This window comes from Antennarius striatus, chromosome 1 (genome assembly GCF_040054535.1).
Source record: "Antennarius striatus isolate MH-2024 chromosome 1, ASM4005453v1, whole genome shotgun sequence".
Classification (NCBI taxonomy): domain Eukaryota; kingdom Metazoa; phylum Chordata; class Actinopteri; order Lophiiformes; family Antennariidae; genus Antennarius; species Antennarius striatus.
Window position 1 is genome coordinate 2,565,151 of NC_090776.1, and position 27,383 is coordinate 2,592,533.

Consider the following 27,383-nt stretch of genomic DNA (forward strand, 5'->3'; position numbering starts at 1 on the left):
TGCGCCACAACAGATGGTGACGTCATGACGTAAATAAACACACAGGTGAGATGAAACCCCACGTGACGGCTGGTTGTAAGAATTTACCTCACACTACAAGTAAGGATGGCGCTATAAAATGCGCAAAACGAACTTTTTTAAGGTTAAAGAGAAAAGAACTTAATGTGAAATTAATGTTATTTATGAGAGGATTTGATATGGTTTTATTTGTAAGCTGCAAAATTATTCTCGAACTCATTTTACGATGGAAAGATTATCAGAACAGATGTCCGTCTTATATAAACCATTCCTCATATCAGCAAGCAGATAATCTTTAATGGAAGAATCCAAGCAGTGACTGATGAAGTTTTCTGATGATTTACACAAGTAAACAAGTAAACAGACACATCAAAAACATTTTTTGACCCAGTTAAAATAACATTAGTGCTATTTTAAAATTGTGACTGTGCAGCTATATATAGGACCGGCTATGTGATTATCCTCAATTTGGAGAATCTGGCCACACACAAAAATCCTTATTTATAGAGGAAGAGCGACCACTTCCTGTTCAACTAACCATTCCCAGGGTCTATGAGATTTGACAGGTTAAATTAATTATTCGTACCCTAAACAGGACTTTAAACCCCTCAACTTAAAGCTAGCAAATAAAAACGAAAAAAATTAAAAATGCACGGGTGTAACATCTATATTTAACCACACTGTTGCATCATATAAATGTACTTTCCTTGCTGTTTGTTCTTCCTGATTGGTTTATTACTGATTAAACTATTAAAAATTAATGAGGAACACAATTCCTCTCCTTAATTTATGCAAAACTGCTTGCTCAGATATCAAAGGAGATGAATATCATTTTTAATTGTGGATTTATGATTAGCATTTTGGTGATATTTTAAGGCATCGGCTGATTGAGAGCGGATCAAATTATAGATGCTGCTTCACTGAATCTAATTTGCATCAATGTCAAAAGTTTTTTCATGTGTGTACGTATTCTCATTTAACTTCAATCCTGTGTCATCATCCACATTTGTGATGCATTTATACATTATTATCATCATTTATTTTGTTATTTTAAGAACCAGATGATTCATTATAGAGCACTTTGAGTTAAATTCCTTATATGAAAATTGCATTAGTAGAGATTTATTCCCTACTATCTTTAACACTGAGTTGTGTTTATCCACATTTCTTTTCAATCACACAAAATCAGAGAAAGAGCTATTTTTCTCTTTGATTTTGTTTGCCTCAAGCAGCAAAGTTCTCAGACGGGGGGAGATGATTAGAACTTTTATCAGACAACCCACAGAGAAGAAAGACACACAACTCAATATCTTTACATAAAACATACATTTTTATAATTAACTGAAGCCCATGCACAAGATATTCAAAATATTTAAAGCAAAACATACAAATCTTAAACCTCTGACCTCGGTGCAGTAACAGACAAAGACACGAAGGAAACTCCAGCTGTGGGTCACAGGGGAGCGTTCCATTTAGGATAAAGCACATGGTGATCCACATCGTAAAAATAATGCACATAGGTTTGCAAAGGCACATGAGAGAAGTGCAGCAGGGAATGTGAAGGAAAAGCCGGGCCGGTTCAGGTCAGGGCGTTCTGCAACCCTCCAAGTGGGTTTTGTGGTTTAAATCAGTGTCTGTAAGCCCTTTTAACGTTTCTTTTATTTTTACTTCCCATAAAATTTCTTGTTGAGCAGGAAAATGAGCAGGTTGACGTTGATGGTGGCCCGATCGAAGATCTTCATCACTGCGACGCCTTCATACTGCAGCTGGAGGAGATCCTGAGAAGGAAAACGGAGAGAAGGTCAAACGGCTTGGAAGAAATTCTGAAAAAAGGAAAGAAAAAAAAAAAAAAAATATATATATAAAAAAAGAAATAAACCTGATATTCTATCTGTAATGTCTCCAAGTGCACGCCCATAAACTTGGCCTTCACGTCGAAAACGCCAACGGCCTCCGATGGGGAAATTTCAAAAATAACATTCTTGAACCTGCAAAAAGAAAAAAGAAATAATACAGGAAGACTTATTAATGTGGTGGAACGATAAGGTGCGCCGGATTACAAGGTGCACTGTCAGTTTTTGAGAAAATTAAAGGCTTTCAGTTGCGCCTTATAACTGCAATACTGCAATCGATCATTATAGGAGTAGAATGGGGGCTTATTTTAAAATGTAAAACCCCAAAACAACCTGAAACAAACAGTGAAATCTGCTTTAAAGGAAGCAGAACCTACTGGTTGGGCTGCAGATCTTCTATCGCGATCAGAACGCCCTTCTCGTGGAGGCGAGAGGCGGTGTACTTCTGAGAAACCTGCTTGCTCTTCTTGGTCTTGTTGTCGCCCGGCTTTTTAGACAACCTGAAAGAAAAGAAAGATCAAACGTCACCTCTTCAACGTTCGATCAGTCGTCGATGTGTGGGATGATGAGAACGGAGGACGTTTGGAGCGTTTATTCCACACAACGTCCTGCCAGCTGGATGCTAATTGGTTTCAAACGCGTGTGATTCAGCGACAGAACATAAATGTCACATGTTGGACGTGTCGGGATGTCAGGATGGAGGCAACCAGAACGTTTTGTCTGTGCGTCAGAGGGTGACAAGATTTTTTACATAAACGATCGAATAAATTTGGTGAGAAATCAGGAGAATAAGACGAACATGGCGAATAAACGTTAGAATAATGCAAAAATATCAACTGAAACTTGTGATTACAATCAAGCCATTCTATCCAGACAATCTCAGTTTATTAAAAAAAAAAAAATCTGAGAAAATGTGATAAAAATTTGACAATTAAAAAAACTAATTAAAAAGAAATGAGCTTCTGTTTTTCTGTAGGTGTGGCTCAATCCAGTTCATGCTTCCAAAGATGAAACAACAGCGCCTCCTACCGCCCACTATTATTACTGCACCACAGAACGAAAGCTAAAAAAGCAGCTTTCATTTAGGGTTTAAAAGCAATCGTGTCATTCATTTACGACATAAATGAAGCTGAAGGCCACTCACTTGCCCTTGCTGGACAGGTTGTCCATGCACGTCTTGATGTACTGATTGTATGAATCGATCTGCACATTGAAGAACTTGGTCTTTGAATTGAGAGCGGCGTTGGTCTGCTGGAGCCTCACCAGCTCGGCTTTCCGACGCTGACGATACCGTCTCTGATTTCTGATGTCCTGCGACACACAAACACACAAATCAAATGCATCGCATGCAGATTAAACACCAGAGAGACCATTGGGTTCCTAAAGAATAAGTCTTTCTTACCTTTGCGATGTCGTTGATGAGGTCCTGGTAGCGGTTCTGGGGGTCCACCTTCCCCAGCTCGGCCAGCCTCTGCAGGTTGCTCTCGATTTTGTCCTTCTTGCCCTGAAGCGTCAGGCTGTCGTCCACCACCGGCTTCACCTGCTTCATCTTCTCTGGAGTCTTGGCGTCTCTGATGGCCCTCCTCTGCATGGCTCGCTGGTACTCGGTCTCCTGTTGCCATGGGAACAAGGTGCATTTTAGAGACTCCATCTCGAGGTAGCATCTTCAGGTTTTTGGTGTTAGCTTAAATTGCCTGGAATTTGTGCAACACGCACTCCACAAACACTTGTAGGTCTTTCAAGCTTCTCGCAAGAAGACGTTTGCTTGATTTTGCAGAAAAATTGTTGCTAAAACAATCTTGACTCTTAGAAACAGTAGAAATTAGCAGACTCAACAAGTTAATTCATATTTCCATGAATACATGATTGATGTTCAGTGACATTCTCACCTGCTCCGGTCCTGCTGTGGAGTCCAGGATCTCCGTGAGAGTCTCTCCAGGCTGGAACCTGATCACGTCCACGATGAGCCTCTTGGTGCTGAGAAGACAAGAAATAAATCACTGATTTTTCTTCCACAGCTACGTTAACGTATTTTACGAGCCTGGAATCTGCAGCGCGATCGTACTTGAGCAGCAGAGTCTTGGCGTCCACCTCAGCATTGGCCTCGCCGGGGACATCGAATTTGTTGGTGAGGGTGAGGGACACTTCGGTTTTACCCATCAGCTCTTTGTTGGGGTCGTTTGGAGGAAGAGGATTCTCACCTGAAGGAGAAGGAGGGGTTGAGGTGGAAAAACACCATCCTCACATAATCACGTTAAGAGGTTTTCCTTTAATAAAAGCTCTAATCTGTGTGTGAGAGAGATTTATCGCCATCTAGTGGTGAAGTGGTGAAGTCGCAGATCTCAGTTTTTGTAATTCTTGTGTGTTCCCACTGTGACCCGACTCTGCTCACCGATGAGAGACTCCACAGTGGGAACCTCGCCCAGGTCCTCCAGCAGTTCATGGATGGGGTCGTTGTGCTCTGGGGTGATGGCGTCCTGGTGGTCCAGCAGCAGCTACCACAGAAGAAGAAGAAGGTTAGAGTAGAAGAGAACCCCCCTGAAAAACACTCCAGTCCACACTCACTGTGTGAGTGTTGATGATCTCTCCGATGGAGATGTAGATGACGGGTTTGGTGACGGTGACCAGGTCAGAGTACTGATCCACGTTGAACTTGTCCTCCAGCGAGGGAACGTCGCACGCCGCCAGGAAGAACCTCCTGAACTTCTGGTAGGAGGCGCTGAGATACTCGTTGATGGGGTTGAGGTGGGCGTTGTCTCCCAGAAACATCTTGTTGGAGGCGGCGTGCTGCAGCATCTTGGCGATGGAGCCGAGGTTTCGCCGCTGCTCCGTGGTCAGCTGACCCCCGGCCGACACCTCGATGATGTCAAAGGCGTCGGGCGCCACGATGGCCGGGTTCATATAGCGGTAATACAAGAGGTTCCCCACAATCTAGAGCAATAAATGCCAACAACTGAGTCATTCCAGTTATTAATACTTACAAGTAGTCCTCAACATACGAACACAACTGTGACCTAGAGGTTGTTTGTAAGTTGAATTGTTCGTTAATTGTTATTTATTAAATTTCAATCTATACTCGCCTTTTGAGGTCATTTAAATGTCATTATTACTCTAAATACTAAAGTACTATTACTCTAAGACTGACCAGATGTCGGTTGAAAAAAACATCCACAAAAAAATCAAAAATCCACAAATACTGGACTCTAAAAATCACTAGAAAACTGTTAAAAGCTTATAATATCATGTTACTGTACAATAAATCAGAATAAAAACATGTAATCATATTAAAATACATGCATATAGTTCCAATATCTACTGTTAAACGTCACTCTTGATTCACGTGATCGTTTTAATCCAGATTAAATTATCAAGTTTAGCGTAAACTAATCCTTGAGGAGAAGAAGAAAACACTTCAAGGAACTCTCCACTAGTTTTTTAAGCGCATCCGACAATAATAGCGGTGCTGCCCCTGCGGTGGTTGTGGCAGAGAGCAGAACTGCAGGACATTAGTCAGATATGGTGGCGTGCGTGTTTGTATCGATTGTTTGTAAATTGAGGACTATTTGTTTATTAATGTTATGCTGCAAAATGAAGAAATACTCCTGAACAGGTCAAAAGAGGAGGAGATGGAGAATAGAGGCTCGGACCGCCTTACTGTTAGCAGACAGAGAGGAGGAGGAGGAGGAGGAAGAGGAGGCCCACATTCCCAAAGAGAGGCCGCGCTGGACAGGAAGACAGAAAAAGCAGGAACAGAAGAAGAAAGACACGTGAGAACCAACCAGAAGAAGCCAGAAAAGAGGAAGGATGAAGCTAGAAAGCCTACAAACTAAAGCCACGCACCTTGAGCAGCTCCTCTTCTGTATCATCTGGGAACTTCTCATGGAGGGTATCCTTCAGCACCTTGGAGATGAAACGCATCCCGTACCTGAGAGGGAGACGGACCAGGTGAGACCCGGCGAATCGAGTCGACAGCGATGCGAGGTCGTAAAGGAACGTACGGAATTTTATCCACGGAGACGATGATGGCCGACAGGAATTTGTCAGTGATGGTCTTCATGTTCTTGATGGAGGCCTCCAATCTGGTCCTCACCTCCTCGTGGGCCATGGCCTGCTCAGGAGTCACGTCGTAAGGTAGCTTACTGGTGAAGCAGAAGGAGAAGGATCAGGAAAACCTCCAGGAAGCTGCTTGGATGGACGTCCAGGAAGCTCCTGCTCACCTAGCTTCTCCCGTCTGCGTCTCCATCTGGTTGACCCAGCTCTTGTAGATGTCCACGGGATCAGTCTTGATGTTTAGCGTCTTGTCGTCCATTATCTCCTTGACGACCGGAGCCAGGATCTGCCGAAGCGCGTTCTGTCCCCGCGTTCCTCGATGGAAACTCACCACCATCTTGATGACGGTAGGGTTTCCCGTGATGATCTCCTTCATCTGGTCCACCTTTGACCTGTAGGTGGCGACATTTTACCTCATGCTAACAAACTAAACCTCCAAACTGCGGTCACTCATGGTGTATCGTGTCGGTTCCTCACTTGATCTCCTCCTGCAGGGCGGTCTTGAAGAGCTTCAGCAGCAGGTACTCCTCTCTCTGGTTGGAGGCGTAGTTGTACAGGGTGAAGATGACGGAGTCCATGAACTTGGTAGATTTATTCTGGGGCATCTGGAAGATCAGCTTGGCCAGATATGTTGGGTTTGTCTAAAAGGGAAGCAGAATTGTGGTTTTAACATTCAACATCTTCAGCTTCTGGATCCTGCAGGGCTGTGCTGTCCAGGCGTCACCTGTAACAGGTAGAAGAGGTACTGGTAGGCCTCCAGCTTGAGCCTCTTCTCCTTGCTGAGAGCCTTCAGCCCCCCCCTTTGCTTGTTCATCATCATCATGTTGGACAGCTGGCCCTTGTTCTTCTTGGTCAGCTTCTTGCTGTGGGACACCACCTCCTGCAAGGTGATCTTGTTCTTCACCAGCAGGCCGATCTTGATGTCCATCAGGTTCAGGTCGTTCTCCAGTTGCTGGTTGGAGCGGATGTTGGTCACCACCTCCTCACGGAGACGCATCAGCTCCAGTTCCTCCTGGAAGTCCTGGTCGCTGTGGTCCAGCAGGTGGACGAACTTCCTCACCACGGCCATCGGGGGATCGTCGGCGCTGACTGTGGAGGAAGGGCGGTTTAAAGTAAAACCATCAAATCTACCGGAGATCAACTAGAAGAGCGGGCGAAGGCTAATCGGGATGCTAATCCGGACGCTACTCACTCAGAGTCTTGTAGTCGTCTCTGGCCTTGTTAGCTCGAATGAAAGCCTGGATCTTGATCACATCCTTGATCTGCGGTAAAACAGCAATCAACCCGGATGATCAATGAGGTTTCATTAGAAACGACAGCGCAGGAATCCGCTACGATTGGAAATGACTTCACACACATCTAAACGAGGCATCTGTGTTGTTCAAACCCCGCAGGACACGGACAAAATGTCAACCAGATGCATCAGGGGGAAATTAATGTTGCGTGATTTAAAGCTTCCATCAGACAACAGAGACATTTGTTTTAGCTAAATGCTAATTTTACCGACAGGAAATTTACGATGCCTTATAGCGAGTCTTTCAAATTATCCGAAATTTGATTTGCAGCGTGACGAGGCTTCAGGCTGTGGAGACTCACGTGATCTCTGAAGTACTTTAGACGATCCCTGTACTTCTTACGAGCTTGGTGCATCCGAACCATAGACTGGATCTGAGGAGGACACACACACACACACACACACACACACACACACACACATCCCAAGATGTCAGGTTTTGGGGTTTTTGGGGACGTCTCGCCATCAATTCAAATGCAAACACTCCGAACCTTGACGGCTTCTTTATCGTGTTCTTTCAGAAACTCCTGACGCTCCTTGAACTTCTTCCTCTGTTGGTAGCCTTTCCAGTGGGCCTGAGAAATAAAAATGAAAATTGAATGAAGACGATGATCAGCGTTTGTCGGACTCAGACGGACGACACTCCCGCAACTCTGACCTGAATGCATGTAACAGCAGGATCTTGAGATTTCAGGAAGTCCATCCGGTCCGCAAGGCTCTTCCTGACCAAGTAGCCACGACAACGAGCTTGCAGCTTGGTAATCAGCACCTCATTGGCCAACCACAGCTGCTCTCGGTTGTAGGCTGTGGTTACACCAGACACCACCGACTGTGTAGGGGAAGAAAACCAGTTTACTGAAAACTGGTGAAAACCAAAAAACCTGGTCACACAGAGCTGGACCACCACGGGCCTGACCTGGATGTCCTCCTTGTTGAGTTGGGTGTTGTTCTGAACGAAGCCCTCTGGCTCCACCCAGGTACCCTCCTTGGAATTCAGATTGTAGTAGTAGTTGTGTCCTCCTTTCACCCAGTGCCTCACCCAGTCACTGTTATTGTCACCTGGATGGATGAGAGAAGCCACGTAGGCAAGATGAAGGTAGAAAGACTGTCCGCCAAAGGTGTCCCCTCCAACGACCCAACGAGTCATTGAGCGAACACATCGGTCGACAAGCGTAGCGCAGCAGCCAGGATTCATTCCGAAATTTCGCCCTCACCTTCTGCCTTCTTCCCATTCTTGACCTTGGTCAGGTCGTCCTGGTAGGTCTGGCCACACTCCGACGTGACGCCATACAGCCCCGCCCCGGGATTACGAAGAGCGGCCAAAGTCTGAGCCGGTTCGCCGACGTCCACCGCCTCGTTGATGGCCTGGATGGAGCGCGAGACTGCGGACACGAGCACAAATCAGCACCGTGGAGTCAGGTAGCACATGTTCACTAGCTTTGAAAGTGTGTGCTTACACTGTAAGGCCTCCTGCGACTCCTGATTGGCCTTCAGAATAGCCTCCTGAATCTCATCCAACCACAGCACAGCAGACGGGTCTTGGGTCTCCTGGAAGGAGACGGGGAAATGTGTTCAACAACGGCCATGATCGGCTGATCAATATCGTTGGGCAGTCTCCATTAGTTTGGTCTCTCTAGACCAATGGACCCAACTGTTTTCGCTCCGCAGACCGGTTTAACGTCAGACGATATTTTCAAGGACTGTTCTGTTTCACGGAAGTTCTGGTTTCTTTCTGTATGACCTGGTACCAACTGACCCACAGACCGGTACCGTCTGACCCAACCGGTACCGTTCCACGACTAGGGGGTTGGCGACCACTCATGGATTCACAAGTGAGAATGAAAGAAAACTAAAAAAAATATAACAGTTTATTTTTAACCACTGTCCCAGTTTGGACCCCCCACCCCCCCGAACGGTTCCTTCCATTTGCTCACCAAAGACCTCTTATTGAATCCACGGTGCCCATCACGGAGTGTAGTTCTCCCTAACTACATCCAGATGGAGCCCTCCGCCTGAGATTAAAGTTAGCAGCAGCCGGTTGCGGCCTCCCCCCCCCCCATCCACGCTCCCACCCTCAGGGCAGTCGAGGGGAGGTGTGTGAGAAAGCGGAGGGCGGGTAAAGCTGATACCTGATCTGGAGGATTTCTCAAAACGAGGGGGGGGGGGATCTGCAACAGCATGTAGCAATGAGGTAGGGGGGTGGGGGCAGGCTCCTAATGACAGCCAACAGAGCTGGGCGGGCGCTGATTAGTGTTTATACGTTTGCGCTTGGCGCTCAAATGGGTGTTTGTCGATGATGAGTCACTGCGCCCGGTGGGAGGGGCTAGACGGGGTGTGGCGTGGGTAAGCGCCCAGAGGAGGTGTCGAACACATCATAGAAATAGAGGAAGTGAGAGCTGAGGGGGGAGGTGTACAAATGTTAGAAAAATGGTTCTGTTTCATATGAGTTGAGATTTTTTTGGCTTTAAGTGGGGTGGGGGGGCACCCCCACACCCATTCAGGGCTCACACATTGTGCCATTCAGACTCCGGGTCTGGGTCGCTGTGGCGACCTGCTTTCAGCCCTTTTATGGAAACAAATGACCAAAGGGAGGCCCGCCTTGTTGTTTCCTACGTCTGTGAAATCGACAGGAAAATTTTTTTTTTTTTTTAGCTCCTGGTTGTTTTTGGGTCTCGTTTCAAAAGTGTGACAAGTTCCCACATGTTGTCCTTTTAGGGTTTAGATTGTGATGCGTTTGAAATAGTTTGAGAAGAGGTTAAAGGTCGTCCAGCCTTGATAAGAAAATAACTTTATCTACACTTAAAATAAAAACAGGCCCTTAGTGGAATAATCTGAATTAAAGTTCAGCAGAATAAAACTTTATTTATCTCCTGTCACCTCCTCTTCAGCTGGGTAAAAACCCAGCTCCTCGACATCACCGGCAGCCCCCCCCTCAACAGGAAGTCACCCCCTCCAAATATGGTCGCCATCCTCTGACATGATATGCAAATGAGCTCCACAGATGATAACACATGCAAATGAGTCGGGTCCGGTACGGACACTTATGGAGGGAAGAGAAGTGGGCGGGACCACTGTGACATCATCATCATCAGCGCGGCGGTGTCATGAGTTAGTGAGAGGTGTGAGTCAGATGGAGACCACAATATACAAAAATTAACCCTACAACGGAAGGTTAGATGCTCAAAAATGAAAATTCCCCGCAAAAAAATATTGTTGCTGCCTTTTTATACGTCAAAAAAACCTCCTTTTTATTCCTTTAAACTGTTAGCATCCCGTCTTTGCTCATAACGTAAAACCATAACTGTACCCTGATGCTGTTTGCATTGTGTGTTTGCATAATGAACAACCAAATCAGGAAGGCGGAGCCCTGGAGGCGTCCTGCCAGCCTGCGAAAACCCTCCATTTGTTTTTTTTAAATTGCTCGTTGCTAAGGCGGTTTCATTGCGTTGCTAGCGTGAGGATAACCGGCCGTGGCGTTCCGAGCGTCTTACGTGAGCCTTCTCCCTGCGGGCCTCCAGCAGCTTGTCGTGGTAGTGCTGGGCCACCGACGGGTCCACGTCCGTCAGCTTGGCGGAGGAGTTCTGCAGCATGGCCAGCGTCTTCCTGGGGTCGCCCTCGTCCAGCGCCTCGTTGATGAGTCCGATGGCGGCGATGCCTGTAGACAACGTCAAAGGGTTTAAAAACCCGGCCGTTCTCTGCATCCGTTTGATGTGAGCTTAGCTCCGCCCCCTTACGTTCGTGCTCCTCCTGCACCGTCAGGTTGACCTGGTCGATGCACGCCTGGATGTCGTTCCAGGTCAGGTAGTCGCAGCCCTCCTCCCTGGCTGCTGCCTTCAGGCGCATCAATTCATCCATGTACCTGTGAGGGTGAAGTACAACGTCATCAGCATAACGCGAAACCCCTCCGGCGTTACCGCGGCAACGTGCCGCCGCTCCCGCCCTCTGACCTCTGAGCGTACTCGTCCTCCACGTTACTGAGTCCGGCCACGGCGCTGGAGAGCTGCTTCCAGAGGGCGGCTCGGTCTCCGACGTCCATCGCCTGGTTCATCAGCACCACTGACGACAGCATCTCCACGGCAACCAGCAGCTCAGGGTGGGACAGGGAGCCCTGTGGGACGCAAGACACCGATTTATACGTCTCATCTAGGAAATAAAACTTTCTGACTCACAACTTCTTTCCATTATTGACTCATTTGATTGATCGTACATAACGCCTCAAAATAATCCAACGCTAACAACCGACAATCGACGTTAGAGCTGCAGACGATTTCTTCAAATTGTTTGTTTTATCCCATTAATCAAAAGTCGAAAAGAAATAAAAAATCCCCACATTTCCAGGCGCTTGATTAAAAACAACCGGCTGATAATCAAATAATCAGAATTCATTTCCTGTTGATCTCCGAACCACAACGGCTGCGGCAGATTGACATAAATAGCAGAAACAGCTGCGTTTCTTTCCTCTTCTGCCCTTTTCTGCTTCAACGCCGTGGCCACAAACGCCACACGAGCGCAAACAGGAAGTGATGTCACGGGCGGGTACCTCTGGGCTCTGCTGCTGCAGGCTGGCCAGCTCCCGCTGGTAGAGGTTGGCGGCGCTGGGGTAGACCTCGGGCAGCTGGGCGTCGGGGTTCATCAGCTCCACCACCGTTTTCTCCGGAACGCCCGCCCTGATGGCGGCGTTGATGCGTTCCACCGCTTTCAACACTACAGAGAAACAAACCAACAAACGTGTTTTTTCAGTGTGACTGTAATGTTTGTAACTTGAATAATGTTTGTAACTTGAATAAGTAATAAATTCCGAGTTGTTTAATATTAAGGAGTGGTTACATTATATTGAGTTACATTTATTAGTTATATCTGGCACATGTGGGGGGGCCACATGTGCTTTAAATGTTTTTTACTTCACGTACTCTTGGCGTATCCTTCTGCGATCTCATTGGCCACGTCCACGCCGGCCTGCAGCTCGTCTTTCGTCAGCGCGTCTCCTGGAGACGCCTGACGGGGAAACAAACCAGTATGAGAGGATGAAGAAGAAGAAGATGAAGATGAAGAAGCCGCCCTTCCCCCCGTCCCATTCCCACCCCACCCCCCCACCTGCTCTTTATTCTCCCGGTCGGCCTGCAGCTGCTTCAGGTACCAGCCTTTGTTCTGGGGCAGCAGGTTCTGGACCCCCATGGCCTTCAGGGCCTCGTACAACTTCTCCTCATCACCGCTCAGCAGAGCCTCTTCCGCCGCCCTCAGGGCGTTGATCACTGCAGGACAGACACGTCAACGCCATGGAAACGATCACCAAGGGGGGGACGGGGCGGGGGGGGGGGTATCTGCGACCTACCGTTGACCTTGTTGACGTTGCCCTGGATTTCAGCCTGGGTGAGGAGCTCGTCGTAAACGTCTCTCTCCACGTCGAAGCTCTCCTGTTGCTGCGGGGGCAGAGCGAAGGAGTCATTGATCGGCTACCCCCCCCCCCCCAGCCGCCAGAATTTAGAGTCGTCTTTTTAATGTCTGTGGCCTCAGCGTGATCCCAAAATGTTATTCCCCCCCAGGCTGCAGGTTCAATTATTCTTTAATCAAAAAGAGAAGAGTGGGCAGTTTGGTGGCCCCTTTATGGTCTCTCCAGAGGATAACGCCCCCCCCCCCTCCCAGCCCCCCCCAGGCGTTGGATTCCGTACCCGTTTGCGTGAGCTGGCCACCTTCTCGCCTTTGGCCCGGTACAGCGTGTCGTGGTACTGACGCGCGCTGCCCCCGTCCAGGTTGACCAGCATGGCGTTGGGGTTCTGCATGGCGGCCAGCGTTCCGTCGGGAACGCCGTGATCGATGGCCTCGTTGATGGCGATCACGGCGGCGTGGACTACAGGTGGAGGATGTGAAATTTATGAGCGTTTTTTTTAATTTATTTTTTTTAAGGCTTTTAATTTGAAAGAGTCGTGTTGTTTCCTGTCGTGACGGGCGGTGAAAACAAACAAACAAACAAACAAAAAAACGATGTCATGGAAATGATGGCGTGGGACTCGGATTAATGTCCCTGAACACAACATCAGCACTCTAACGTCTTATTAATACTTGATGTTAAAAATCAATAAATCAATACTGTACATTTTATCCTATCGGCACAAAAATATATTTTTTGATTAAAATATTTAGCGCCTGGAGAGATTAAAAAAATGAGCGGCGCCAAAGATCACTTCAAAGATCATGAGATTAAAAACCGGTGACATCATCATTAACCGCCAAAACACATGTCATGTGGTTAAGAGGAAAAAATCTGCTCTGTGCAGACGACTGGCTCCTGTAAACCCAGGGATTACAGGAAATAACTGCGGTTAGCTCAGGTGGCAGCGATTAGGGGATTAATAGTTAATATGGATCCGGATGTAAACCAGATTAAATATATTTCCTTGAATAAGAATCCAATTAATGACCTTCATCATCATCGAGTCACGTGATGAAGGTCAAACTGTCGCTAACTCTTCACTCTTTTGGAAGATAAAAACGATCGTTTTCTGATCCATTAACAAATTGTACGGCGAAGACTTAAAAATATGATCCAGTGGGGGAAAAAAAACAAAAAAGTTTATAATGGCCTGGCCCCGCCCTCGGCCGATGACATCACAGCTGCTCTTACGTGCGGCTTCGTCCACTGACAGCTCATTGGCCAGGATCCCGCCGATCTTGCTGAAGGCGGGCATCTGGATGCCGTACTTCTCCAGCTCGCTCTTCATGTTGTTGATCTCCTCCTCTGTGGGGAGACAGAACGGGAGGAACGCATCAAAGCTGGGGGGGGGGTGGAGGTGGAGATAGAGCGGCGGGGGGTGGGGGAGGGTGGGAAGGGGGCGGAGACACTGTTCCTGGCTCGTGTGCCGTAATCAGATTTGCGACTCTGTCAGCCGGCAGGAACTGGCGGGAAAACGGCTCTGGCTGCCGCTATAATGAGTTCCACACGCGGAGTCAGACTTCACGTTAATGCGATGATGTCACGGGAGGGGGGGGCGGAGCCACACGCTTACCGGTGAAGTCCACTTTTCCGTACAGATCCTGGATCTGAGGCGCCAGGCCCAGCTTGAACAGGTAGAGGCTGGAAAAGAGGGAGGAAACAGATGACATGAAGAAGAATAAATAAAATATTGTGCTTCTCTTTCTAGAGTCGACTTTTATTTATTCCATTTCCTGTAATATATCTACTTTAACGACATTTTGATGGCAAGAATGTCAAGATGGAATACAGTTTAGTGTTTTTAATTAAGGAACTTGATTAAATCTAGTTTATCGTCTTACTGGTGCATTATGGGATTAAAAACAACTGTTTTAAGGGAGCAAAAGCGACGTATTTCATTCATTAAATCTTATCTGTTGTGTATGCGGATGTAGAAAACAGGCGGTAAAGCCAAGATGGACGACAGGAAGAAGCTCCGTCTGCAGAGCGTCGTGTCTCAACTCGCATCTCGTAAATCACATGAAATATGTTTTTCTTATTACACTTTCATGATATTCTTCCGTGCGGTCCAAGATAAACTACGCAGTCGTTCTGCAGTAGAATAAAACACTCGCAAATTAAACCTGCAGGTCTGGAAAATTATAGCAAATTATTGCATTAAAACTGAAAAATTAAAAGTCATACAAGCTAGGGTTAAATCATCTATTTCAAGTTAGTTCAAAGTTATACCTTAATTTTCCTTCCTTGTGCAAAAAAAAAACGCAAATTGTGAATTTATACAAAGCAAAACATGCTACTTGTGCAAAAAAATTTTTTTTAAATGTGCTACAGAAAAAAAACGTGATTTATTTTCCCCTCAAAATGAGAAAAATTTGCTCTCCTTGCCGCAAAAAACTACACCGTTCGCCTCGTAAAATAAAATTCCGAGCCATGAAACGCAGTCCAGCAACGGAAAATTCAAAACACGTCTGTCTGTCGACGCCAACACCCCAGCTAGCATTTTCAAGAATCCTGGCGGAATTCCATCACGGCTCCTGAATTGTTTGGTGCCAAATTTCAAAACCTGGGATGATGTCATCTCGTCACACGTTTTAAAATTCAACACAGACTCAAATCTATTCCGGAAAACAAATCTGCAGCTACTATTAGCTCCTCTGCTAACATGCATGATGAGTCATCATAGTTTTAATTAATTAGCTAGTTGGATATGTTGCTGTTAGTGTTAGCTTAGCAATTTTATGAGCAGCTTGTATTAGCACTTCTGCTAACATTCCAACCGTTTAATTCATGATGAGTCATCATGGAGTTATTAGCTAGTTGGATGTGTTTCTGCTGGCGTTAGCTTAGCTTTAGCCTCAACAGTCATTTACAGGGATTACCAAAGTATTTAAACACAAAGGTTATTTATACTTATACCAAACTTGCAGCTAGCATTAGCACCTCTCAGCTAACATTTTAACCGTTTGATTCATGATGAGTCATCATGGAGTCATTAATTAACTGGTTAGATTTTTTGTTTTTTCAATGTGTTTCAGATTTATTGCTATCGATCAAATGTAGATATAACCTTGTTCAAACTGTATTTTGTGAACAAAAGGACAAAAAATGTGCTTAAATATCAGAAACATTTCACAGATTTTAGGGTAAAATTTAATCAGAATGTGTGAAAGACGTCGAAACATTCCAGAATTCCTGCACACTGCTTGAACCTGACGGCCTACCTGAGAGCGTGAATGCAGTAGATGCAGCGTGGCATGTTCTTTCTGTCATATATGTCTGTCGTTTCAGGGTAGAAGATCTGAAACAGACAGGAGTGATGAGTCGGAGCAACAGGTTCCTGACAGCACAGCATGTCGGAGCATGTAAGCAGGAACGAATCGGGATATGACAGTAAATGAGGGGGGGTTAGGTTGAATAAATATCCATTCATCCAGCCCGGCATTGTCTTTGCGCTCCAACTGAAATGGAGCCACTGAGGGAAGCTCCGTGTATTTTCTGACGCAGCTGCCAGGAGGAGATATTCTGAGCTGAAATTCAATAATTTCCCAACAACAAGTGTTCAAAGTTTCGCCACATCTGACATCCTGGAAAATTAGAAGACCTCTTCTGCTTTAATAAAAGGACTGGTTCCACGTCACGCCATGCCTGCAAAGCATGACCTGTTTTATTAAAACTGAAGACGTTTTATTCTCAGAACAAAACTCCAGCTTGAAATATTTTACAGCTGGTGAGCCAACAGGACAGGAAGTGACCCTTTCTAATACTGAAACAGTTTGTTTTATGTGTTACACTGGAGTTTCCCTTATGATCTCAAACTAATAGAACTAATTTAAATTATGGAGTTGTGTTTCAACATATCATTTTCGTACCTTTGGTAGTCCTTTTTCCGACATGGCGTTGAGCCACTGGATCCCATTGTCTGTATGTCGGAAATGGAGACCCGTTGCCTGGAAGAGAGCAACAATAAAAGTAAAGTTCACACTCCGATCTGTTCAATTCTTGGGCTTAAAGGTGTTAACTAAAGGCGTGTTGACCTGAAGTATTCATCGGAACTAATGTGCTAATTATGCACGAATGAGAATTCAAAAAGCGACAACATGGATGGTCTTTTTCTGCTAATGCTTAACATGAGTTAAAAACTGAATCTAGGTCATATTGGGACGACGAGGCACCTCACCCACTGTGGGTGGAAGCTGCACCTGAATGACACAACAGGACCAGGATGGCATCAGTCAAGGACAAGCCCCCTTTCAGGATTGAACTGGGCTCGATTTTTAGAAAAATTAGGGAAAATGTTGAAAAATATTCCTGGTATTATGGAAATTTAGAGAACATTCCTGGCCTGGAATCTACTCAAGGTTTCTGCCTGTTAAAGGCAGATCTTGTCTGGCTCTGGAGCTACTCAATGTTTCTGCCTGTTAAAGATAGATCTTTCCTGACCTACTCACGGTTCATGCCTTTAACAGGCAGAAATTTTTGGCTTGGGATCTACCCAAGGTTTCTGCCTGTCAAAGGCAGATCCTGCCATCCATTGTGGCCTTATGGGAGTCTTTAGAATGAAGGTAACAGTTTAGACCTGTTCTTGTTGGAAAATGCACACAATCAAACATGAAACTGTTCTGTGTGTCTAGGTTGTGCTTCTTCACCCGATAGCGTGTCTGCTCGCGGTCGTAGATTTTCTTCAGCGAGACGGTCCGAGGGGCGAAGAAGTTGCCCAGCTTGGCCAGATAGACGCCGTTTCTCAGCCCTTCTTCCAGCTCCGTGGTGGGAGGCAACTCCTCGTCCAGACACGCCTCCATCCACCTGAACAGAGAACCCCCCCCATCAGTAAAAACAAAGGAGAACCATACATTTATATGTAAATACACAGCTACGCTCGCCTGCAGTGATAACGACTGTTTAGAACCACTAAAAGTAATTCTGGAGGCTGTGCAGCTTTGGACAACAACCGCCTGCCCTGTGGTAACCTCCTCCAAAGTTCCCAGCATTCCTCAGGTGTGACATTTCATTTCTTTTAGGTCATATTGTGGAGCGGCATTCCTGCTACGTGCCCGTTCTCAGCTATGGGCCACGGAACACAGGGACGAGCCCCGGCCGACTGGATTCCAACACCTCCATGTCATCACCGTCCAGTCGCCACGAGCCAAAGGGGGTCCGGATGAATTACCCAGGTGTCTCTTTTCACTCGGTTAGATATCAATCCGTCCGAAGAACGCTCTCGGGGACCCATTCCAGTTTTCCTCTTCAGTGAATGCGCTTTGATTCAATCGGCTTCTTTCTTCGATAAGCAAAGAGCAAGAGGTAAAAGTCGTCAACCAAAGCGGATCTAATCTGTGGCGACAGATTTGTCTCAGCTGTCAAGTATTCTCCCAGACTCTATTTTTTTTTCCGTCGTTGTGTAATAGATCTGAACAACTGGTCCCATCCAGATGTTTGTACCTCACAGTGTAAATCAGCATCGGCTCTGGTTGATGCACAGGATGTGAGAAGTACCCAAGAGGCTTGAGAAGAAAAGTCCAATAAAATCCACTCTGTTCATCCTTGTACCGACTAGTCGCTCTCAAATGGATCCCAGCGGTGCCTTGATAGTTCTTGTCATCGATTCTTCTATTTACGACCTTCATGACTTTTATTTCCACTCGGTTTCTCTTTCAGGAACATATTTTGACATTGATTTTTTTTTTTTTTAAACATTTTCTTTTAAGTACTGTACACAAAATAAAGTCCTGGACCGGATTCCATCAGACTTCTTTTGAAGGATGGATCTTGGTTCAGGCAAGACGCCATAACATAGTGTTGTGGATCCAGAGAGGGAGAGAGAAAGAGACAGAGAGGTGGAACATTTTGTGCATTTTCTGAAAAAGTCATCAATAAATCACATAAATAAACCCACATACTGTATGTTTACCACGTTGATATCAATAAGTAGAGATCATACGATGTTAATTCATAAAAATCTACATCCAATATGTTTATTGATCAACTTTAAATGGTCCGTTTGCTTCAGAAGTGAACTCTGACCTCTATTTGATTCCTGGTTATCTTTGGGTCAAGCTGTTCTTGCCATCTTTATTTCATCCCCCAGACAAGTACAGTAGCAGACCTGCTTTATTTAGGCCTCCAAATACCAAAGATTTGACTATGAAAAGTTTAATCATTGACTGGGAGGAATTTCACCGCTTGGGGGAAGATGGAGGTCAAACAGTCTCTCTTTTGATCATCAGCTAAGAAAACACTCCCACTCTTCCGTCTTTGTGATGCCACGAAAAGGTCAAGTACATCCTGGGTTGGGATTAATAGACCCACCCCCACCCCCCCACCATGGAATACTCAATCGGATCGGAGCCTCGTTCTTATGGGTCGTTCAGACACTCGGCCTTCGCACAAACACACCCACACATGGCCAGAAGACCAGCAGCTGAAACAACTTCCCTCCCAGGAAGTCGTGACATGAGGTCACCAGACAGGCTTGCTATTGAGGTCGAGGTGACCGGCCCCCCCGGGTGTAAAGGCCTGGGTCTGCCAGCCGAGAACAAGCCCCTCCTTTGACTCCACGCCGGAGCAGTGAAAGGCCCCCATAAAGATGGCGAACTAATGGCTGTTTTATCACGGATACACACCCTTCCTAGGGTAGAACAAACACGGACACACCCTCCACTTAGCCAGTAAGAACATCAGCTATGAATGGGAATTCAGAACGTGAACAGCAGCAGTGGAGCGGAGTCAACAAAAAGTTCATCAACACCAACAGATTCAGACCAAAGACTGTCCAGAATCTAAAGACTGTCCAGAATCTATAAAAAAACCTCAAAACAAATACAGAAAAGTTACTGTTAGCACTGGAAGAGATATAAATGATGGATTGAATCTGTGGGTTCTTGGTTGTCAAGGTTCTCCAAAGCCGTTTAAATCAATCCACTGGACTTGAAAAAAAGTTTCCTGAAGATGTTTCACTTCTCATCCAAGAGGTTTCTTCAGCTCTAGAAGCCAAGAGGCTTCTAGTCAGTTCTATTCAGTTCTTGAACTGAAGAAGCCTCTTGGATGCGAGGTAAAAAAATCTTGATTTAAACAACTTTGCAGACAATGGACTCTTGTGTCTTATTAATGTTCTGCAAAGACTATCGTACCAAGATCCGCAGCTACTGAGGACGACAGTATGTGACATTCATGACAAGAATCAACTGATATTGATAAAGAATAGGTGATAGGTTTAGTTCTTTAGATCTTGGCTCTGGATCTGTATCACATCTTCACTACTAAGTCAAAGATCACAGGAAAACACGTCCTCCCCGCCTCCTTCCTGAGATCAAGCAGCCGACAGGAAGCTGGAGTCGCCGCTGGGTTCAGAGGTCGGTCTCATAGGAAGAGCTGCGCTACCGACCGCTATCTCTACAGGAAGTGCTGCTGATGCGTAACCGGTGAGGAGGTCGAGGTTCGTCCTTCGTTCTCCTGCAGCTCTTCCTTTAAAAGTGACTTCCCTTTCCAACAGGTGGACGGCTCACCCTGGAGTTAATGTGGGATAACATCTAGCGAGATATTCCACTAACAGAGCAAAAGTCTAGCAGTTGTAACACTAAGCTGTTGTTCTTTTGTGTCTCTCAGGGAGAGGCCTAATAGGTCTCATTGGCTCATTGTGTGGAAGCTGGGTCAGAGCTATAAGGAGACAATGACAGCTTGTGTCCAGAGGAAAGACCTAGAAAGAGCATTTTAATATATTTAGACAGCGCGGATGAGCGGTAACTAGAAAAGAAATCATAGATCCTGAAATGAAATTTGACAAATTCTTTCCCTGATGGGATATAAACCTTTATTTAATCCCCAAAACACTATAGACACTCCTACTGAAGTTGGCTGTAAGGTCACGGTCACCAGTTGGGGGGGCTTAAGCATCAGGAAACCCTGGAAATTCTATTTTTAAATGTTAAGTTTCACACAGGGATGGAAAGTAGATCTATAAACTTTCTACGCATCCACCGGATGGCCAGTGCGTGGGCCCGCCCCTCGTCAAAAATTAGCTGTGACATCACGGCTTTCATACAACCTCAGTCCAAAGTGTTCCGTTTCACGAGGATGAAGAACGGAGGGAACGACAGGAGGGAACCGGGAATCGAGGCGTCGGAGCCAAGCTGTTCATTACATGCTTTGGTGCAACGCTGGAATCTGTGCACCAGCTGACCCCCGTCCTGTCAACACCCCCCCACCCCCACCCCAACCTGAGCGCAACGGAACTGACACTGTACTCGCTGTACAATCCAAGTTCAGCAGGGAAAACAAACAACCGTGTCCTCTTTTCCACTCCACCTGCGAGAAAACCCACAGCTGACACTGACGTCTTTGTTTGAGAGGAAGTAGAACGTCTCCCCAAAACCTGGAGAGGAACTCGGAACGAGATCGCGACGCTCTACCGCCAGTTGGGTCACAAGAGGGCAGCGAAGAGTTAAACTTTTCGACGGTAATTTAAAAGCAGTCCGCCACAGTTGGGCTTCCAAAGAAATGTCACCCAACTTTCCATCAGCATGGAAGACTCATCTGGGGTCAACCATCAGCTGAGGGGGGGGCGGGGCCAGAGGCGATCAGCTGGAAGCGGGGATCTCGAACCGTAGCACGCCACTCTCCGTGGAACAGGTTTTATCATCGTGCCCGGACCGCGACGGACACCCAAACTAGAAGAGCTACTCGTCGTCTCAGGTTGCGCAGACGGGCAGGTGAGAGGGCGGGGCCACGGGCAGGAGGGGCGGGGCCTGCAGGGCTTTTATGACGGAGAACTGATCCCTCTCTCTTCTCATTCTGTCAACCCGGTTAAGTCGCTCCAACCAGCTTCCTGGATCTACCGAACAACGCATTTACCACGGTAACGCAGTGGCTGATGGGAAAAACCCCATCTGTGGGTGAATTACTGCCAGGAAATGCCCACTGGGGCGTAAATACCTTCTGAGGACTGTATTGTTTGCACTTATAATACCAAAGTGATGTAAGCTGGCTGCAGGTTGTCATAGCAACGACATTTGCCCATTGTGTTCCATAGTGGAAGCTGCTGACCACACTGATAAAGTTCTTAAAGTTCTTTGAACTTCCAGCACCAGCAACTGCTCAATTTTCCAGTTTTTAGATCACATTTGCTTTTTAGGATTGGTTTGCTATTTCTAGTTAATCAATAGTCATCGATTAATGGATAATAATCTAGTTAAATCGATAACAATCAATAGTTTTACCCGAGCAAAATATCGACAAGCACCGATTCCTCTTAGTGCTAATCCAGACCGACCTTTTATTTTCGAGTTCCATTTTTTTTTAACAAGCAGAATTGATTCATTTCCCACCAATCGGTGAACAGATTAGTCAATTATTTACTGATTTAGCTCCAAGAAAAACAAAGCATGAAAAAAGAAACGAAGGAAGATGCTTAAATTAGACCCGGCGTGTTTGAGGGCGGGTCGGTGCCGCCATCTATCATCAATAGCTCGCCATCTCTATGTAACGCCACGTATTGTTCTCGCATCAGGATCGGAGGTGAGGTAATCGTCTCAGCGGCAGTCGGTACACAAGACTGTTTGGAAACTGTAAAAAAAAAACAGGAAATTACAGGCAAACGTCCAAAAAGCTGCAGGAGGAACCAACAAACGCTTGATTCAGCATGTTCTCTGTGACGCTTCAGAACCCTCACACTCTGTCACAGTATATTTGGATTATTTGGTTAGAAATGGGGTTTTTCTCAGGCCTTTAAACCCCCACCTCTGGTTGAATGGAACCCTGTCATTTCGTAAAACTTACCCAAAACACTAATTAGACACCGATCCAACGCCACAACATCCGTCTGTACTGCGAATAGAAGGGGAAGAAGAAGAAGAAGAAGAAGAAGAAGACGCTGCTTTTATCCAACCACACTGATGGGAGGATGAGCAGCACAGACGTGGGAACTGGAGAGGATGGACGGATGCTAAAAGGTCTTTCAGACTATGAAATAAATAAAACGGAAGTAATGTGAATTATTTTTTCTTTCTGTGCGGCCCAGTACCAAATGACCCAGGGACTGGTACCGGTCGCAAGCCGGGGGTTGGAGACCACTGCTTTACTGCGCTCAATACCAGCACTGGAATCAACCAGGAAGTCACTGTCTAAACGCTGCAAGAGACAACAAGGCAGTCCACAGACTGCAACATCCCGCGACACCGCTGAATTCAAAATTTTACCCTGACCTACTTGCATAGGTCAAAGATCAAAGCTAGTGCTTTGACCTATCAAACGATCTTACTGACACCGGCCTTCTCCCTCGTCTTTCTATCTGATCCAGTTCCTGAGCATAGCAAAGTTGAAATTTGACTTTGATCTAGCTTTCCCAAGGTCATGGTCATCATCTCATTTTCATCCCCTTTGCTGCCCGAGTAATGAGCTTTTTGTTCCATCTTTCTATCTGCAACGGTTGCGAAGATATTTGTGGCCATAGTAACGAGTGGATCGATGGACACACGAACACTGACGATTACAATACATCACCGCTTTGAAGCGGGATGTAATTAACTTCCACTTGTACTCTTAACTCTTTTGTTTCCCTCGACAGAAATGGAAAAACCAGTCCGGTCCATTTATAAAGAAAGACTTTAATTGTTAAAAACCACCCAATCGTAGGGTTCAAGTCGCAAAGACCTATGCAGGTTTGTGCAGGTTCCCTCTAAGACTCTCAGATTTCTGGTCTGGGTTCAATCTGGATCACCTGTAAACTACAATTATGCAGCCACACCCAGGACCAGAGACGTCAGCGCAGGGGAAACCTCTGAGATCACGTTTACGGCTACAAGTAGAACAAAGACAGGCAGAACCGCAACGGTTAGCGGAGAATTCTAGGCCGGACAACGTGAAGAGGAAACGTGCAACCCGGCGACGAATGCCAACGCAGAATTATCCTACGGAGAACGTGTCCAACCGCATTCCCAGGACGACTCAGCGAGTGAAAGCGGAGGAAGGCAGGTAGACAAAGACAATTCTAATTTGTGGAAAGTAATGCAGAGAATGAACAAAAAGAAAGCCGTGAACAAAACTGATTATAACAACAAGTCATGGATAAAAAATGTGGCTATTCCAACGTGTCAATATGTCAGTTTGGTTCTTGCACACGCAAGTGAAGAAAATGTCTAAATTCTCCAGGCTGCATCTGGTAGGAACACGAGAACAGAACACGAAGGACGGATTTCAGTAAATTCCATTGCAGGCAGTAGTGATGACGTCACCATGGCGACAGAGCCACAATGCATTCCTAGGGTCACGGCCATGAGGCGTAAGGCATTCCTCGTCCTGCAGGCTCAGGTGTTGCCCACATGGGTCCTGGTCTAGCTGATCTGAGCTCAGTAGAGACCGAAGCCCCGCCCCCAATACATAGCTCCATGGAAACAGCTGGAATAGTTTTAATAACGATAATTAAATAATTAACAGAACGCTGGATAAACCCGTTGATCTGGACCAAACTGAACTGGTTCTTCCCCAGGCCAGGGCGACCTGTGATGACATCACTGCATGACCTCACCGTCTGAGCCTGTAACCCTGCTCCAAACGTTTGACTCATTATTTCTCGTCGAAAACCTTGAGAGCAGATTTTATTCTCATTTAATTCTAACTCCTAACCTTCACAGACACATCAGTTTATTCAGAGACTTCTCAACTCCACGGAGAAGGTCAAGAGTATTTCTATTTTATTTGGCCAATCAGAGCCCCCCGACATAAACACACCCCCACAAAAAAAAACCCACAGGAACACCTCAGGAAAAGAACATCTGGTTCGAAACCAGAGCCACGATTCCATTGGGGGAAATTCACTGGTGTGACCTCAAAACGGAGGAGACGAGGGGAGAGAAACGCCTCCCTGTTGTGGTTAACGTGTAGGGAAGGTGAAAACAGTTCTCCAGATATTCTCCAGACGACAAACAGGAATGCAATCAGTCAGTATAAACAGACGACCACCAGACGTCTTCACTGGATGAACAAACAAAAGACCACCAGACGTCTTCACTGGATGAACAAACAAAAGACCACCAGACGTCTTCACTGGATGAACAAACAAACGAATACAAGACGTCTTCACTGGATAGACCAATGACCACCAGATGTCTTCACTGGATGAACAAACAGACGACCACCAGACGTCTTCACTGGATAGACCAATGACCACCAGACGTCTTCACTGGATAGACCAATGACCACCAGACGTCTTCACTGGATAGACCAATGACCACCAGACGTCTTCACTGGATGGACAGACAGGTGGCAAAAGCAGAAACGGTGACGACCCACCGACACGTACGGCAGTCACATGACCAACCCAGAGAGCTCGACCTCACAATATACCGGAACCCGTTGCTATGACACCCATGGTTTTCTTAGGCAACAAAATGAGCAACAACCTGAGTCATTTCCTGCCCAACATGATCCTCTTTTTTATGCATAATGGGTGTGTGCAAAACAGAACTCAACCACACACACACACACACACACACACACACACACACACACACACACACACACAGAATGTCTCCAGGCTGCTCAGGCGTTACAATCAGTCTCTAGTAGATTCCTCATCAACTTCTAAAGACATTCTGAAATCTTTACGGGAGCCTCGAAGCTGAGAGACGAAGGTTCTCGGGCTTCTTCACGAGCCGCCAGACGAGCTCAACGAGTACTCCCAAAACTCTGGGGCGTGCTAAAGCGTTTAGCATAGAAGCTAAAGGGACGACTTCAGCTGATAAAAAAGTCACGTCACACCATCGGTTCTGGAGCTCAGGGCCTCTGGACACCAGGAGTTTTCAAGTGTGAAATCTGAAATCTATCATTTTAAACAGGCCTCATTCACACACACACACACACACACACACACACCTGGGCCGTTTACAAGCTGAGGTTACGATCTGTAAAAATCGTTGACGAGAGAACGCACCCTCTATTTAAAACTACACTCTAAAAATACAAAAGGGTAGCGCTAATTTAACGACCATCATAGACACCTTTAAAAACATAAGATGAACCAAATCGTAAAATTTCCCCCAGAACTACCAGTTCCAGAAAAAAAAAAACTAGAATTTTTTAATTGCAATTTCGTTTATTTGTTCTAAACTGAACTTCAAACGCGAGAAAAGTCACGCCAGTTAACCCCTTCGGTGCCAGTGATGTTCAACCAATGCTAAAAACAGCAGGTACAAAAAAAAAAAAAAAACCCTCCTGCATCAGGATCTCCAACCAGAATATGACGATTTCTTTCCATCCTTCAACCGGATTATCCGCCAACATCCGCTGAACGATCGCCACGCTCCACAGCCAATCAGAATCCGCCTCCCTGATTGGCAGCCCGAGGGAGGCGGAGCCAGCTCGCAGGTTGAGTGAACCTTCATGCTAACCTTTTGGCCTCCTCCAGGTGACACAGGTACTCGTAGGCCATGTTCTGCTGCCGCCGCTCATCCATCTCCTCCGCCGTGAGCCGCTCCACGCCATCCAGGACAGCTGGAAACCAGAAGAGCAAAAAACTAAACAGGGATTTGCACCAAATGGACCAAAACAAGTCTTTTCCTCTCTTTATTTATTTGACTCATTAACCCAAGAGCCCCCGAAGAGGCTCGGTTCTGTCAGGCGTGCCTTTGTCGGGGAAAGACCCCGCTTATTCATACGCTGGAAACAAAACACAATACAGGGGGGAGTTTATGGGCAGATTTTTTTTTTCTTTCCCCAAATTATGGAGAGAGAGGGGGATGGGGGGGACAGGAGGGCGCGCAATACAAAGAGGCCCATTTTTTAACCTCCTGTCACATCTGAGGTGGGACAGTCTTTCCTGCATTAACAACTGGTAAATCCTGAAAAACTGACATGAAAAGAGGAGAACCCCCCACCACCACCACCTCTTTTTTGTTTTTTTTTGCACCAGTTTCTGAGTGTTTTTACCACCAAACACATGGATTTATATCAGTTGACTGAAACACTTCTTGTTTTCCATGTGTGCTGGATAAAAGCTCCATTATGCAACCAGATGGAACATCTGAGCAACTACTGGAAGCTTTGGATTCAAACATCACATTTTGGGAGCTCTAACCATTCATTTTCCAGTTTGAACTCTAAAAGTAGGCCTCTCCCCCCACCCCCACCCCTCTCAGCTTTGTTATACATTTTAATAAAAACGCGGAAGTCACAATTAGACATTAATCAGGCCGGACTCGGTGCGCTCTGAGCGCCGGATCCAGACTTTGTCTGGAGTTTCCCCCTCTTCCTGCCCGGCTGGGGCATCTCAAGGTGGGCAGAAAAAGTCACAAACTTACAGCCATATCTCGGTCGGAAGCCTTCTGCGTCGTCTGAAGTTGACATCCTCCCCTCTGAGCTCCACGATTCGCTCAAGAAAAAAAAAAAAAAGTTTGACGCACAGTCCGGACGCGTCGTTTCCACAGAAGCAGCAGAGCTTCAAAAAGCGAGAGAAAACCCGAGAAGGACCCCCCCGGCCCTCTTGTTCCTCCTCTGCACGGCTCGGCCTGAGACTTCTCCTCTTCTTCAAACCACACTGATGTCACTGGGTGTGTTCTTCCTAATCCTGAAGTATGCGTTTCAGGAAACGGAGCTCAAACCGCCTTCGGGCGCACGAAGTGCGGGCGCAGCGCCCCCTGCTGGTCGTTACGCGCAGGCCTGTGGAGACACACAGGAGTCAACCAGGAGCTCACGGCCTCTTATTTTAATCCATCTATTTATTTTTAGTCCACCTCTTGAATATTTAATC

The 27,383-nt window shown here is 46.3% G+C and overlaps 1 protein-coding gene across 1 annotated transcript; it reads right to left on the bottom strand.

Annotated features, from left to right (window-relative positions):
* Nucleotides 1–1,268: 1,268 nt before the first annotated feature.
* iqgap1 (IQ motif containing GTPase activating protein 1) lies at nt 1,269–27,383 on the bottom strand. Its single transcript, XM_068328334.1, has 36 exons — nt 26,935–27,383; nt 26,026–26,128; nt 17,293–17,449; nt 16,516–16,593; nt 15,868–15,944; nt 14,220–14,287; nt 13,838–13,951; nt 12,885–13,063; nt 12,548–12,635; nt 12,310–12,467; nt 12,126–12,210; nt 11,756–11,919; nt 11,163–11,323; nt 10,950–11,074; nt 10,707–10,870; nt 8,673–8,763; nt 8,430–8,597; nt 8,132–8,274; nt 7,874–8,044; nt 7,707–7,790; nt 7,518–7,589; nt 7,114–7,183; nt 6,646–7,010; nt 6,399–6,562; nt 6,089–6,313; nt 5,870–6,010; nt 5,712–5,796; nt 4,437–4,802; nt 4,264–4,366; nt 3,937–4,072; nt 3,761–3,848; nt 3,274–3,483; nt 3,016–3,182; nt 2,249–2,371; nt 1,898–2,006; nt 1,269–1,796 (listed from the first exon to the last, which is right to left on the bottom strand). The coding sequence occupies exons 1-36, from the start codon at nt 26,978–26,980 to the stop codon at nt 1,683–1,685; spliced, it is 4,962 nt and encodes a 1,653-aa protein (XP_068184435.1). The 5' UTR covers nt 26,981–27,383; the 3' UTR covers nt 1,269–1,682.